General features: G+C 40.4%; 1 protein-coding gene across 1 annotated transcript; it reads left to right on the top strand.

Moving 5' to 3' along the window:
• Positions 1 to 1,765: 1,765 nt before the first annotated feature.
• On the top strand, positions 1,766 to 15,348 carry LOC113423177 (butyrophilin subfamily 1 member A1-like). The gene is made up of 4 exons (XM_087954402.1): positions 1,766 to 1,868; positions 4,236 to 4,331; positions 12,438 to 12,536; positions 13,797 to 15,348. The coding sequence occupies exons 1-4, from the start codon at positions 1,799 to 1,801 to the stop codon at positions 14,315 to 14,317; spliced, it is 786 nt and encodes a 261-aa protein (XP_087810528.1). The 5' UTR covers positions 1,766 to 1,798; the 3' UTR covers positions 14,318 to 15,348.
• Positions 15,349 to 15,984: the final 636 nt, after the last annotated feature.

The following is a 15,984-nucleotide window of genomic DNA, read 5'->3' as shown; positions in this document are numbered from 1 at the left end:
CCTCACAATAATCACATTTTACATGAGATCTTCCCAAGAGGTTTGGAGAAATGAACAACTCACCAGGTTTTTAAAAAGGCAGAAAGATTCAAGATTAGATAGCTAAATAAGAAACTCTGGGTGATTTATAATTCTTTAATTGATTGAGGGAACAGATTCCACTTCATAAATGCTACATCTCCATTCTCAATTGATTTATTCTCTGCATCTCTATGTGCATTTACATTTTCTAAATGGTTAGTCACAAATTGCAAATATGCTTCTTCCTTATTTCTAGAACATTCACAGCAGCTTCAAGACAATCTGATAACCATCCAGTCCAGGGGTGTCAAATTTGCATTGTCACTTCATTGTCATGTGATGTTTAGTGACTTTTCCCCCTTTAGCTAAACTGGGGGTGGGCATGGCCAGCATGTGATGTATCCAGCCTGCGGGCCACAAGTTTGACACAGGGAAGGGATTCAAATTTTTTAACAACTGGTTCTGTGGGTGTGGCTAGGTGGGCATGGCTAGGTGGGCATGGCTTCTTCTTTTTTTTTTTTTGACAGCAAACCAGGGGTGGGAATCAAAAACCCTAGCAACCGGTTCTCTGCCTGGTTGCTGGGTGGGCATGGCCTATTGGAACTTCCGGGAGGGCCATTTTTTGTCTTCCCCAGAGTCCGGAGGTTTTCCTCAGGCCTCTGGGAGGGCAAAAATGGCCTCCCCCAAGCTCCGGAGGGCCTCTGAAAGCTGAGAACAGGCCCATTTCTGGACTTTCAGAATTTCCGGTTCAGACCGTTTTTTGCCTACCCAGAGCTTCCACATAAACCTTGCACTTACCTGCATCCAAAATGGGCCATGTGGAGATTCCTGGGAGGGGTAGGGTGAGGTAGGTGGGGCCAGCTGGTTGATTCAACTACCAGCTCAGCGAACCAGATGTAAATTTAACATCCGGTTCGCTTGAACCGGACCAAACTGGCTGAATCCCACCCCTGTGGTCCGCACAATGGCATGAGCCTGCTTTAGTCATTTGGATGAAAGCTTGTGGTCCTCTCAGTACCTCTGCTGTGGTTCACGCAAGCAGGATCTATATTTAACAGATCAGGGGTCTCCAACCTTGGCCACTTTAAGACTTGTGGACTTCAACTCCCAGAATTCCTCAGCCAGCTATGCTGGCTGAGGGATTCTGGGAGTTGAAGTCCACAAGTCTTAAAGTGGCATAGCTAGCTGAGGGATTCTGGGAGTTGAAGTCCACAAGTCTTAAAGTAGTCAAGGTTGGCTGAGGGATTCTGGGAGTTGAAGTCCACAAGTCTTAAAGTGGCAAGGTTGGCTGAGGGATTCTGGGAGTTGAAGTCCACAAGTCTTAAAGTGGCCAAGGTTGGAGACCCCTGTAACAGATGATGTGAGTAAAGAGCAACATAAAGTCAAATGCTTTAAGTTCAAAAAGACCAAGTGAAATTTATTATAGAAATTACAAGCTCCAATTTGAGTGTACCAATGTAATAAATGGGTTTGAATAAATGGGAGTAGTTTTGTCTGGAAGCTGACACTTCCTGACTAATAATAATAATAATAATAATAATAATAATAATAATAATAATAATAATAATAATAATAATAATAATAATAAGATTCCAAAATAGTTGGCTAATAGTTTAATTCGGGAGATTTAATTGATAAAACTGATAGAGTCTGGTAAGAAATGGAAACGAAGTGGATACATAAATTAGCTTCCTTTTTTTGTGGTCTTTTTGCTTGTGGTTCTTTCATTTTCAATTTTTATTTCGAAGCGCTTCTTTAAGGCAGACAGTTAGTCAACATGAATCCTCAACCACATCACCTGCCAAAACCGGGAGTTCACCCCACACTAATATCAACTCAGCCCAAAGGTATTGAATTAATATTCTAATTGCCTTTATTTTATTTTATTTGGAACCATGAAGCTATTCGTAGATGAATCTTTTGATATTAGCGTAAAATACAGTAAAGCCCAAAGAAAGACCAGGTTTTTTTTTTTTTTTCTTTTTAAAGAAATTAAATTTAAATTGCTATTTTGCAACCAAATTTCAGCAGCTAAGTTGTTCAGGGACCAAGGACTTGCAGGGCCAAAAAAAATTAGAGATGAGAACTGTCTATAGGCCAGAGGCTTTGAACTGTGCACTTCTGCTGTCTAATTTCAATCTCAAACAGGGCAATAAATAAATAAATGTAGCTCTCTTTTTTTTACTGTCTTTTAAAGTTTATGGAAAAATACTTAAATTTGACATCGGCTGATCTTAGCAATAAGATGAGTTTTATGTGGTTTCAAGATGAGAACAGTTCTTTGAATTTAGAATTGCGTTTTGAGCTATATCAGTCTTTGAGGCTGATTCCGTCTGTCTTTTTGCGTAAGTTTCAGGAGCGGTTTTGTTTCTGAAAAGTTTAGCCATGCTTGACGTTTGGTATTTTGGTTTCAGATGGAGAATGTTCCTATTAAAAGCTGACATCAGCTTGCTGATTTGCAAGGCTGTAGCATAGGATTATCCATCGGAGTGTGTATGTGTGTGTGTGTGTGTAAAAAAATCAAGATGATTGGCATAGCTGAAGCCTCAACGCTTTGTTTTTATATCTGTTGCACAATAGGGCTTCAGTTATATGGTCACAATCGCCATCTTTTCAGCTCTTTGAGGTAATTCCCATTAGGAAGTCAATTCCACAGGAATATTAGAACTATAGAGTAGTGATGCGATTCAAAACAATTTACTATCGGTTCTGTGAGCGTGGCTAGGAGGCGTGGCCATGTGACTAGGTGGGCATGGCTTTTTTCTTTTTGCAGCAACCCCCCCCTCCATTTTTGGGCCTTCTGGGCCTCAGGGAAGCCTCCTGGGGGGTATTTTTACTTCCAGAAGGCTTCCCTCGGGCTCAGGAAGGAAAAAAATGGAGCATAGGGCAGGGGTGGGAATCAACCGGTTTTACCACCAGTTTGGTGAGTACGTTTTGCTAAGCACGTGTGTGAAACAAACATCTGTGTTTGCCGCCCGGACAGATGAAAAGCGCTGCTCACGGGTGCACAGCATTTGAAAAGCCTCTTTTTTCCTACTGTTTCAACCTCAGCTGTGCCGCGCAAAGCAGCTGAGGTTGAAAAAGCAGGAAATAAAGGACAGGTAAGAGCCCAGGCGGGCGGGTGGGGTCAAACAGCATCAAACACAGAATCGGTTCGGTGTCTGCTGCTCTTCAGAGCTACCGGGCAGAACCGGTAGCATCCCACCCCTGGCATAGGGGGGCACAGCACCCCCCATGCTTCATTTTGGGACCTCCCTGGGGCCCAGAAAGGCAAAAAATGGTGGGGGGGGGGTTTGCCTTCCTGGGCCTCAGGGAAGCTTCCTGGGCAAAGCAATAAGTAAGCGAGGAGAATCCCGGCACTGCTTATTGTAGGAACAGCTGATTGTTGGGAGGGGAAAAAAAAAGAAATACCTTAAGGAGTGACTGGGAGGGCTAGCGTCAGGCGGGCGGGGTGAGCGAACGTTGGGTGGGTGGGCCAAGTGAGCAAGCGGCGACCGGACTACCGGGTCGGGAGCATGGCCAGCCAGAAGTTACTACCAGTTTGGCGACCCACGCCAAATCCTTGCTACCAGTTCACCTGAACTGGTACGAACCAGCTGAATACCACCACTGCCCTTGACTTACAACCATTTGTTTAGGGGCCACATGATCAAAATTCAGGTGCTTTGCAATCCAAATATATTTATGACATTTGCAGGATCTCAGAGTCATGTGAACATCACTCCGAGCCTTCTCAGCTGGTTTCTGACAAGCGAAGTCAATGGGGACTCCAGATTCACTGAACAACTGTGATACTAACTTTACAATGACAGCGATTCACTTAAGAACTGTGGCAAGAAAGGTCGCAAAATGGGGCAAAGTTCACTTAACAAATGTCTCAGCAAACACAAATTTTGGGCTCAATTGTGGTCATAAGTCGAGGACTACCTGCATTTCTTCCACCAAACTTCACTTAACACTTGCTGCTTCTGTCCCCGCTGTTATTCTAATGGTTTCTGGATGTCTTCTGGAAAATCACCTGTGAGGCTTCCTATATTACCTCTAGACTTTTTTGGTCCCATCCCATATAGACCCCAGATGTCCCTCCTATACCTGTCAATGTCATGCAGGTGATCCATCTACAATGAACTTCCAGGTGTTTCATAAGAACTCTTACATTTTCTGATGTTATTTATTTGTTTTTCCTGTATTGATTATTTCCCAATGCTCCACAGATGCTCCATCTTACTTCTGGCATAGAACTGTTTTTTTGATCTTGCTGATAGCAAGCATTGCTCTGAAGTGCACGGTGATCGTTCTGATGTTTTCAGGTAAGGGTCTGGTTTCATCCCAGAGGCGGTATTCAGCGGGTTCTGACCAGTTCTGGAGAACCAGTAGCAGAAATTTTGAGTAGTTTGGAGAACCGGCAAATACCAGCTCTTACTGGCCCCGCCCCCATCTATTCTCTACCTCCCGAGCCCCAGCTGATTGGCTGGGTCTTCTTTTGTTGCCCTGCACAGGAGAAGGGAACTGGAAAGCAGATTAGTGGGGTGGAGAGGGAATAGGGATTTTGCAGTATCCTTCCACACCTACCAAGCCATGCCCACCCAGCCATGCCACACCCACAGAACCAGTAGTAAAAATTTTTGAATCCCACCATTGTTTCATCCTGTAATCTGAAAATAAAAACTGGCCCTAAAGTCAGAACCCAACCCCTGACTAATAATAACCGGCCGTTGTGCAATTGCAACAGCTCATTCATGCAGTCACCAAAAGTCAAGATTGAGCTGAACCCTAACCCCACTGTTACATTTCTAAGAATAAGTCTGTTGATTTCAAAATAAGTCTGTTTGTCTTAAAGATGGTACAATTCTATTTCTAAATGAAAGAAAACATAATCTTTGAAACATGAGCTGTCTTTAGCATGAAAAAAAAGAGGATTGAAGGATATGAACACTAGCTTCTCCCACCAACCTCATTTTTCCCTCCCTAATATATCAATATACCCATTAATTCTTTTCCTCCTCTGTCTTTCCCACCTCTCTCCAACACTTGGTTGCAGGGAAATCAATATTTCCTTGTGATTCTATTTTATTTATAGATTCTATTTTATTTTAGAACATCTGGCTTACTTCAGTGCAATACTTTTTTTGTAGCTGTCTTTCGTGGGACTCTTTTCAAAATTGGACACTTACCCTATTTGTAAACAAATTGCTAGTCTACATGGCAAGATTACTTATCTAGAGTCTCTAGTCCAGTGATGGCGAACCTTTTTGACACTGAGTGCCCAAAGCGTGCGTGTACCTCCAAAATGCAATGCATGTGCACCCACGTGCATGCACCATGCCCCCTGCATGCGTCACGCCCCCGTGCATGCGTGGCAGAGACCCGAACACCAGCTGGCCAGTGGGAGGCACACATGCATGCATGGTAATGCTGATTTGGGGCAATGGCGCACATGCCCAGAGAGAGGGCTCTGCGTGCCACCTGTCATGTGTGCCATAGGTTCACCCCCACTGCTGTAGTCTGTGCTCTTCAGGCAGAAATTAGGTGTCCAGCCCAGCCATTCAGTTCTATTGAGCTGCCCTCTATCAGCCCTCTCTACCACAAAGATCGTGCAGGGGAAAAGCAGTATGGACATCCGTAGGACCTGGCAGAGTGAGAGCTGTGAACCGCAAACACAAAGCTTTCGCTATGCCCCTACATAACAGATAAAGTGCCCTTGATGACCTTAATGGGGATACTAAGGTGGCTGGCTGTGATGACGATGATAACTCAAGCTGGCTTGTGATGACGGTAACTCAGATTGGCAGGAGATAGTGGTCCGAGACAAAGAAGTTATTTTGGATGGGGGAGAGCTGTGAATCAGGTATTACACATCAGTCATGCAAGAAGAGCAAAGTATCCGAAAAGAGAAGCCATCTTCTGATTGGTGATTTAATCGTAAGGGATGTAAATTTAGGAAAGAATACGGAGGTTTTGAAAGAGCTCAGCTGTCTGCCAGGTGCTACTGCCAGCAGAGGCAAGAGGTGTATTTTTAAGATAATCAAGAATGCCAGTAAGGATGTGGATGCCACTGTACGTCTCGGCATGGATGATCTGTCCCAAAAAGATATACTTTCTGTGCAGTATGATTTCCAAAGCTTTGGGGCGGGAAATTAGTAGGCTATAGGTTTATCTTTTCCAAGGTTTTACCAGTATAGAAGGAACAAAAAGGAAAAGGCCACTGTAAAGTGGGGTTTAATGTGTGGTTAAAAGAGTGGTGTGAAAGGGAAGGCTTTGGTTATATTAGTCACATTGTCTGCAGCTGGTCCAATGAAAAACTGTGCAAAAGAGATGGTTTGCATCCCTCAAAGAAAGAGACTGAGTTACTTGGCATTAAATTCACAGATTTTCTGGAGAAACATTTAAACTAAACAATGGGGACAGAGAATTAATTGATGCAGAACATTTCTGCCCCCAGCAATCTAAAATTAATAGTGCTATCAGTGCATGTAACATAGATGTTTGTGTGGGTAAGAATATCAACCTTGCTGTCAAGTAAAATCAAGCGTTTAATAGTGAGTGCCATACCATGTGTGCACTAATCCAACAGGTGGCAAGGAAGCAGGGGAAGTCAGGCACAACACAGGTTACGTAGAAAGTAAACACAGGGTCAATCAAAAAGGACTTAAATGACAATACACCAATGCACAGAGTATGCGGAATAAACAGGGCGAATTATAAATCCAAGTAAATGAGAGTAGATTTGCTATTGTTGCCATTACAGAAACTTGACGGGATGAATCCCACAAATGGAACATACAGCTAGAGGGATTTAAATTATTTAAAAGAAATAGATCAAATAAAAAAGGGGGTGGAGTTGCACTATATATAAGAAATAGCTACATCTCTACAGAAATAGAGCACAACAAGGATGAAAACTGCCTTGTATGATTTCAGTCAATATAAAAGGGGGGGGGGGATGACATTGCCATAGGTGTGTATTTTAGGCCACCCAACCAAATAGAGGAAATAGATGGACCTCTTTTGTTCCCTTTTTTTCCCTTTTGGGAACAAGTTGAAGAGAGCACTGCGTTCGTTCCCCATTTTAACAGCCGGAAATCTGGGGACCAGAAGTTATAAATATCTTCGTCTTCCCGCTTCCCCTCATAATATTTTCCACTGGCTGCAGAGGAGTAGTGTTAGGGCTGCCATTTAGCTACTCTATGCATTGCTTCATGTCAGCCTGCCATAGCAACAGGAAGAGGGATCAGTGGGTGGGATAAGAGGGAGGTTTAGCAGGAGGAATTGAAACTAAGTATTGCACCACCCTGTGAGAATCGCTGACCGTTCTAAGGTCAAGCAAAGAAACGCAGAAATGCGAAAATGGGGACTGTTTCCCAAACAATTTGTTAGCATCTAACTGGGCACACTGTTTTGTTTTTTTGTTTTTTATAAACAAGTTTTATTAATTTTTGAAACCAATACACAAACAAACAAAACATAGAATATAAGAACATAAAAGATCTTTCCTGGAAAAACAAATAAGGCATCTTACTTAAAAACAAAATAATTCCAAATTATCATATTTCCATACAAGCACAATTTAATATATATATTTTTCTTATCTGTTCAACTTCATATCTTTTCCCAACTTCTCTTTATTCCTCCCTTTCCTTCTATTCAATTATATTTCTTTTACCTTGAATTATATATTTTCATTGTATCCATCTGCCTTATTTACAATTTCATTATTCTCTTCCAACGTTCTTTTAGGGTTTTAATTCAAACATAGAGAGACATAACACAAAACATAAATACATAAAACTTCTTTTTGGAAAGCGGCTTACCCCTGATTACATCTTTTTGTACAGACATAAATCAAATTCATGCTCACAAATATACCATTTCATATCTTATTTAACATTCTATATTTTCTATATATTTTCTCTCTTCTATTCCCTCTCTTAATTCAATTTTATTTATTTCACCTCAATTTAAATAATTTTACTTGCATCTTTTGTCCGTTCACTTTCAATTATCTATTTATCTTTTCTTTCTTTTTTGGGGGGCACACTGTTGATAACCAAGGGGTGGGGTGGATGGAAACAAGGGAAAATTAACCATATGCTTTGGTGAGAAAACTTCAGATCCAGCTTCACTTCTTCTATAACCACTTGGTATACCTTTGGCTAACTACAGGGGTGAGATTCTACCGGTTCAGACCGGTTCGGGTGAACCAGATGTTAAATTTGCATCTGGTTCGCCAAACTGGTATTTGAACCGACCGGCTGGCCCCACCCCATCCCTCCCAGGAGTCTCCAGGCGGCCCATTTTCGATGCAGGTAAGTGCAGGGTCCGCGTGGAGGCTCTGGGAAGGGGGAAAATGGGTTTTCTGGAAGTACTGGAAGTCATAAAATGGCCCTGTTTCCGGCTTCCGGAGGGCCCCCAGAGGCCCAAGGGAAGCCTCCGGACCCTTGGGAAGGTGAAACCCTAACCCTACCGGAAGTACCAGAAGTTCCAGTAGGCCACACCCACCATGGCCATGCCTACCCAGCAATTGGGCAGTGAACCAGTTGCTGGGATTTTTGAATCCCACCCCTGGTTAACCATGGGCCTGAGAGTCTTTGTTTTCTAACTGACCAAGCTGGGACAGTTGACAAGCAGAGTGTGGAGCCCAGATTACAGAGATCACCATGAAGCTTCATTAGGGAAATCAAAAAGTCAAGAGGGTCACTGCAAAGTGGCAGAGATTCAATCTTATAGTCCTGTCCATCTTGCCTGTCACCACAGCCTTGTTGGCTCAGAAGTTAGAATGCAGTATTGCAAGCTAACTCTGCATATTTCCAGGAGTTCTATACTGACTAGCTCAAGGTTGACTCAGCCTTCCATATTTTCTTTCTTTCTTTTTTTTTTTGAAAATTTTATTTGGGTTTTCACAAAAACAAAATACAAATAAAACATCTTTTTTTGAAAATAGCATGGTCCCGGGTTATCACGTCTTCATACAGACACAAAACTCAATTTCATGTTCATTTTTATATTCTATTCCATATCTTATTACTGTTTTATATTTTCTACATAGTTTTTCCCCTCTTTTAATTTTCTCAACTTTATTTTAATTATCTCATATCAATTCAAATCATTCTATTTATACTTTTGTCTGTCCTGTTACAATTTCATATTATCTTTTCTCATTAAACAAATTTCCCCCTGTAGTTACTAATTGGAGTATGACACCTTTATATCTTTTAATTTTATCCATTCAAACTCTTATCTAAGCTTCAGTGTATACCTTTAAGATTATAGCATTCAATATAATACATAACTTCCAATCGAATTCTGCTTGGTACATTCTTAAAATACACACTATATTCTTAAAAGAAAATATTATATATATATATATATATATATATATATATATATATATATATATATATATATATATATATATATATATATTCTTAAGTTTTCGGGTACTTACATGTATGGCATTCGGCTTTGTTCGGGTATTTTCCCACGTCATTGTAGTTGTTCTTTTAAAGTTGTAGCACGTTTCAGCAGAATCTCATCTGCCATCATCAGGCTTCTGTATACAGAAGCCTGATGATGGCAGATGAGATTCTATATATATATATGTGTGTGTGTGTGTGTGTGTGTGTGTGTGTGTGTGTGTGTGTAAATAAAACACACATTCCATTCCAATTCAATTCTATCATTAATATTCATTAAAATCTTAACATCTTTAACATTTCTTTTCAATTAAATATCATATTTCCTTGGGAACACTTATAAACTTTCCATAGTTAATTCTTTTTTTTCCATATTTCTCACTTATATTTTTATAAATCATTAATAATAATTAAAATGTTCCCATTTAATTCTCTCATTCACTTTAATTCATTTATTTATTAACAAACATTCCACTACATTACAGTAAATATTTTATCCATCATTTTAGTCATATTTTCTAAAATTATTTCTGTTTGTAATATAACAATGCTATCTTATGTACCTTTGCAGAATCCCTTTTACAATTAGATTTTCACCCATTATCTGTAAACAAGCTTATGGTTACAATCCTTATATCTTTTCCCTGTTTCTCTATTTCTTGTTTCTGTCTTTTACAACTTCTTTTCCTTACCTTCTTCCCCCTCTTCTTCTCCCTCCCCTTTTTACCCCCTTGTCTCTCTACTTCTAACTCTCTCATCTGTAATCCTCTCTTCTGTTGCTTTCTAATATTATACTTATCTTTCAAATTGTTCTTCTTCTTTTTGGTTGTTTTTTCTAGTCTTAAACCGTTCACTCTCTTTTCCCCCTTTCCTTTTTCCCCCCACTTAAAATTATTTGATCAGTAAAGATGGCTTCTTCTTTGTCCCAATCTTCTTGTTCTGCAAGCGTTTCTTGTTGTTTCTCATAGTTCCAGATCTCCATTTCTAAGAATTGAAATACGAAGCCATAAGAACCTCTCCCTTCTTGTGCATCTTCTTTCCATTTTTTAAGTTCCATTTTCAGTTCTTCTAAGAGTGATACCATTTTAAAGACTTTTAAACAACCACCCGATTAATTTTAGTCATCTAGATGCAAAAACCAAAAATCAGCAAGTAAGTAAGGCTGTTTCTTCTTGCTTCTTTTTTCCACTTTCTCTTCCTGGGGTTCTATTATTTTGTTGCAAAGTTTCAGTTAAAATGTATCTTTGAGGAATCTTGTTAAAATTTCACTGTAAGTTCCTTTTAGTTACCATTCCTTAGTTGCAGGCAATCTCCTCCATTTTTCCAGAACCTGCCCTTTTATTCTTTTTTTTCTCTCCTTTCCTGCTTTTAAAAACTTTTAAATATCCAGAAATCTTTATTATTCCTTTGACTTTTATTTTCAGCTTAAATGCCTATTAATGTCAAAGTGGATTTTTTTTCAATTTCTTGCTTAAGTCTCTTAGCTGTCAGTATAAGGAAGGGAAGAAAAAAAACCCTAATCCTTTCCCTTCTCTCTCTCCTTCGCAGCTTCAAAATCTTCTTTAGGAACAATGTTATTTAATTTAAATTCCAGGGTACCTTATGTTGTTGCTTTTTCAGTTTAACCCGGTCGACCAAAACTTTCTCTTCTTATCTTCCTCCTGCACATTCTTTCCGGTTCAGTTCTTCTTTGAGGTGGCCATTTCTGACCACCGCTGCAACCACCTTCGGGAAAGGGAGTAATGGCCAGCTGGGGAAGAGAGATGTGGCTCTCCTCAACCCTGCTAGCAGTCTCCCCCTTCTTCACTCTATGGGGTGGCTTAGCCCGAAAACCAGCCAGCTCGGGGCGCTCTGGCGGCGAGCACAGATCAAAACTGTGCACGATCGCGGATTTCAGTCTGTCATCAAAGAGACTCAAACCAGAAGTCCTGCCTTCCATATTTTCAAGGTCGGTAAAATGAGGACCCAAATTGTTGAGGGCAACATTTCGACGTGGTAAACCATCCAGTGAGTGCTGCAAAGCACTATATAGAAGCATATAAGTCTAAGTACTATTATTATACCATAGTACTTTTTATTACTATTCATTCATCTATCAATCAATCAATCCATCCATCAGTCAATATGGCCACTGATCTCAAAAACATGATTCTGCTTACAACCATTAAAAATGATATAAAAAGAGCAGAAGACAAAATAAAAAAGGGGGAATGGGTATTGGGTATGTTTGCTGCCTTATTTATAACGAAAAGGATAAAAGGATAAAAAAGGGATAAAATTCAATAAATAACATTTAAAAAAATAAACTGGTCCATTAATGTGATGAAAAAGGAGGAAGAATTAAATCAATGATTGGAAAGTAACTGAATTAAGTATAGCTGTTTTGAAAGAAATAAGAAAATTAAATTCAATTAATTTTTGGTTCTGGCTGTAACCTGTTCTTTCTGTAGGGCCCAGCATGCCATTCAAAGCCTGAACTACAACTTTTAGCCCAAGAAAAACTCTCCACTCTGAATTTAAAGGAAGACCAGGATAGTCCAGGTCTTAAACAAGCTTGCTCAGCCTGTGGAACCTCACTTTCTAATCTTTCCTCCTCTCCCTTCAGAATCATTGGTGCAAATTTTGGCAAGCCCTTGGTAGGATTGGATGGCCTATTCAATCTATCACTTCCTTAAAATGCCAAATCAAAGTGTTTATTGTTCAGATTCATACATTCTCCCCTCCAAGAATAAAATTGCCCAGAGTGGTTTGCAAATCCCAGAAGAAACAAATCCACATCTATCCTTGCAGAGTCTCCAAACATCTAAACATGGGGTAAGAACTAAGTAGCTAGTCCTTGGGGGGGAGGGGGGGTTAGCCAAAGCTGCCCTTGGATCACTAGGACTCTGACACACCTTCTCCAAAAGATGGCATATATTAATAAACTCCTTGCAATGTCTTTGTAAAAAAAAAGAGAGAAGAAAATGATGACAACAGTGTTCTAACATCAAACTATTCTCTAAGGTTCACAGCTTCCTAATGAGGGAACCAAGGCAAGAAAAGGTATCCAAAGTTGTCTACAGAAATGTATTCCGTGTGGATCAGCTGAAGGCCACATAATAGGTAATCCTGTTTTTTTTTTCATCAATAAACATCAGCTATATTGATATATCGATATCAGCTATGGTTTTTAAAATGTTCAGAACTCATAAGGAGAACTAAAAGACAGGTGTAAGAATCCATCTGAAACATCTTCTCAAAGGTCATTAAGTTATTAAGCTAAGGTAAGAGCCTTGGTGGTGCAGTGGTTAGAGTGCTGTATTGCAGGCCACTTCTGCTGACTATCAGCTGCCTGCAATTTGGCAATTCAAATCCCACTAGGCTGAAGGTTGACTCACCCTTCTGAGGTGGGTAAAATGGGGACCCAGATTTTTGGGGGGCATAGGAGGGTTTCCGTTCTGAAGGAAATAGCTGTGTGCATCATGCATGCTATTTCCCTTTCTATTTGTTTTAGTGGCATCACAAATCAGCCTTTTAGATGCCATACTTTGGTTTTTGCAGCCCAAGCGAGATAAATCATTTCAAGAAGGAGGGTAACCACACTCTATTGAAGTCTGTTTTAACTTGGTGATCTTTGTGTGCAATAAAGCTCTGTGTTTTTGAGAAAGGCAGACAGATAGACCACACGAATCGCAATCTGTTGTGTTTTAATCTGCACTGACATTTTAAAAATATTTTCCCCCTCAGCAAAAAGGTTAGGGTAAATAATGTATATATATATGTATGTATAGGAGAATGGTAATAACTGATGTCACAAATAACTGCAAAAAATGTATTTAGAATTTGTTTTTTAAAGGTGAAAATGTAATAAACTTTATTAAAAAAAATATTTCCCCTACATTCAACATTGTTTCAAAATTAATTTAGTCCAGGCTTTGCAATGAATGGGGCTTTCTCACACAATCAACTTGCCAATGCTTCTGCCTAGAATTGCAACTTCTTCTTGGGACTTACCTAGAAGACAAGATATTTTTTGTGTAAACCATCTTAACTTTGGTTCCATCATTTTCATAGATCCCTGGGATATGAGCTCTATAGTACTGAACACTTTTGAAATCAAATCAAATCAAATCAAAGGTTTATTGTCAATGCACAATATGCGTACAATGAAATTGAAATCTCTTATGGCTTTCTATTTTATTAGTTATTTAAAATCAGCCTCGTTGTAATCTCCTCATTGAAAAAAATTCCCTTAATTGAGGAGAGATCCCATCTCTAGATCCTTACTCTTGCCAAATAAACGGATAACTATTATAATTATTTGAAGAGCTATAGATTCCATAGCGGATGGTGACCATTTTTTCCATTCTTTCTTCCACACAGCCAATTTGACTCTGAATCCAAGCACAGCTCACCCACAGCTCTACGTATCCTCTGATTTGAAAAGCGTGAGATGGAAAGGCATGAATCAGCAAGTGAACCGCAGTCCTCTGAGATACGACGTTATGGCCAGCGTCCTAAGCCACGAGAGCTTTAGTTCTGGGAAGCTTTGCTGGGAGGTGGAAGTGGTGGAGGAAGGGGAGTGGTGGGGGGTGGGGATTGTCAGGGAATCTGCAAACAGAAACGGGCTGATTCTCCTCAACCCTCAAGGAGGTTACTGGGGAGTGCAGCGAATTAATGGGAAGTATGAGTCAATCACTCAGCCCAGGACAGATTTGACCTTGTGCCATTCCCCAAGAAGGATCCGAGTTTCTCTGGACTATTCACAAGGCCTCATAGCCTTTTTTGATGGTGATACGAATGCTGAAATCTTCACTTTTCCAAAAGCAAATTTTGCTGGAGAGAAGGTTTACCCATGGTTCTTGATCTTTAAGTGGAATGCACAGCTTCTCGTCCACCCATGACACAGTGGGACAAAAACGACCATCCTGCTGGAAGAACTTCAGACCACCTGCCTTAACCTCTCTTCTGCTTCTTCTGCTCCTCTCTGCCTTCCTGTACGATGATTGTCCCTTTGATTGTCATAAATGAAGGCAAATATACGTATACTAGGATAATGTTGCAGAATCCAATTTGGGATCCTTTGACTTTTTTTTTTTTTTTGGACTTACCCTTCTGTTTCCCTTCCTCCTCTGCTACCAGCTTTTTAAATTCTAAATCAAAAACCCCTTAAGTTGCAGTAATAAGATGCATTTCAAACAATACTTCTAAACTCAAAAGATTAAAAGGCATTGGGATTGGCATCCTTCAGCCTCAAAAGTGTATCGTGCTCTGAAAAGAGGTCCTAAAACAGCATCTAGTGTGGCTAAAAAGGCCAAGTCGAGAGTGGCAATCCCTTCCATACTGAGGACAGATACAGTCTGTCCCCTGTCCAGCCCCCAGATTTCGCTGGTCCGGGACTGCCTGTTTGCCTCGGCCCGCCGAATGAATGTCTCTTCAAATTGGAGAAGGCCATGCTGCGCCTTTAGCCTCCAAGCTGAATGATCAGAAGTTAAGGTTTCCCAGCTGTTGATGTCCTTTCCCAAGGCCTTTAGATCCCTCTTGCAGATATCCTTATATTGAAGCTGTGGTCTCCCTCTAGGGTGCTTTCCCTGCACTAATTCTCCATGCAGGAGATCTTTTGGAATCCACCAATCAGCCATCCTCACAACATGCCCAAGCCAGCGTAGACGTCGCTGTTTCAATAGTAGCTACATGCTAGAAATTCCAGCACGTTCCAAGGCTGTGCTGTTTGGAACTTTGTTGTGCCAGGTAATGCCAAGAATACGTCGGAGACAGCACATATGACAGGTATTTTCTCTCTTGCCGTGTGTAAAGGGTCCAAGACTCGCTGCAGTACAAGAGTGTGCTCAAGACACAGGCTCTGAATCTTTGTATGCGTTTGTATTGTACTCAAAAGATTAAAGGAATAAATAATGTTACAATCTGTCTCCTATATTTGTGAACGAAACAAATAATTATCTTGACTTTGAGAGTTCACTTGTCAATCTATCCCCAAAACCATGTACCTTGCAGCCATTGGGTCTCTTTATGCTTCTGGCCACTCCCAGTTTTAAACTTTCTAAATCCATCATCCAATGGTTAAACAGCAATGCTGGGGCCAGAGGGGAGATGGCTGCCCAGATACACCCTTGGACTTGCTTTGACTGGTTCAGATATTGAAACATAGGCATTCAGAGTTCAGCATTTTCCATACTGAATTTGAAAAAAGTAAATCTTTTTCAGAATCTTTCTGGGGGATTCCTCTCCATTAACAGCTGATGCCTTTCAGTCTTGGTGGTTTTAAAACAGAATCAATCCATTCGTAGCCAGGGTGAATAAATAAGTGCGTTCTTACACAACAGAACTAGCGGTTCCTGGGAACAATATGGAAGCTCACCTTAAATCTCTGCTTGTGAGAAGAATGTGTGAAAATTAAGTGTTGAAATATATATATGAGTGCGGTTAATGGCAGAAGTCTAAGATAGTGGAGTTGGATCAAGAGCATGACTAGGTTTCTAAGATGGGGCCTAGGTATAGCAATAGCAATAGCACTTAGAATTATATACTACTTTACAGCCCTCTCTAAGCA

The sequence above is a fragment of the Notechis scutatus genome, chromosome 2 (assembly GCF_049901735.1).
Source record: "Notechis scutatus isolate UNSWTSFEM ecotype Mainland chromosome 2, rNotScu1.2, whole genome shotgun sequence".
Lineage (NCBI taxonomy): Eukaryota > Metazoa > Chordata > Lepidosauria > Squamata > Elapidae > Notechis > Notechis scutatus.
This window is presented reverse-complemented; position numbering and strand designations above follow the sequence as displayed.

Coding starts and splice junctions, on each gene's coding strand:
- LOC113423177 (XM_087954402.1), top strand. CDS start 1,799: ATGAATCCTCAACCACATCACCTGCCAAAACCGGGAGTTCACCCCACA. Junction 4,332..12,437: donor GATCGTTCTGATGTTTTCAG/GTAAGGGTCTGG, acceptor CTATTCTCTAAG/GTTCACAGCTTCCTAATGAG. Junction 12,537..13,796: donor AGCTGAAGGCCACATAATAG/GTAATCCTGTTT, acceptor TCTTCCACACAG/CCAATTTGACTCTGAATCCA.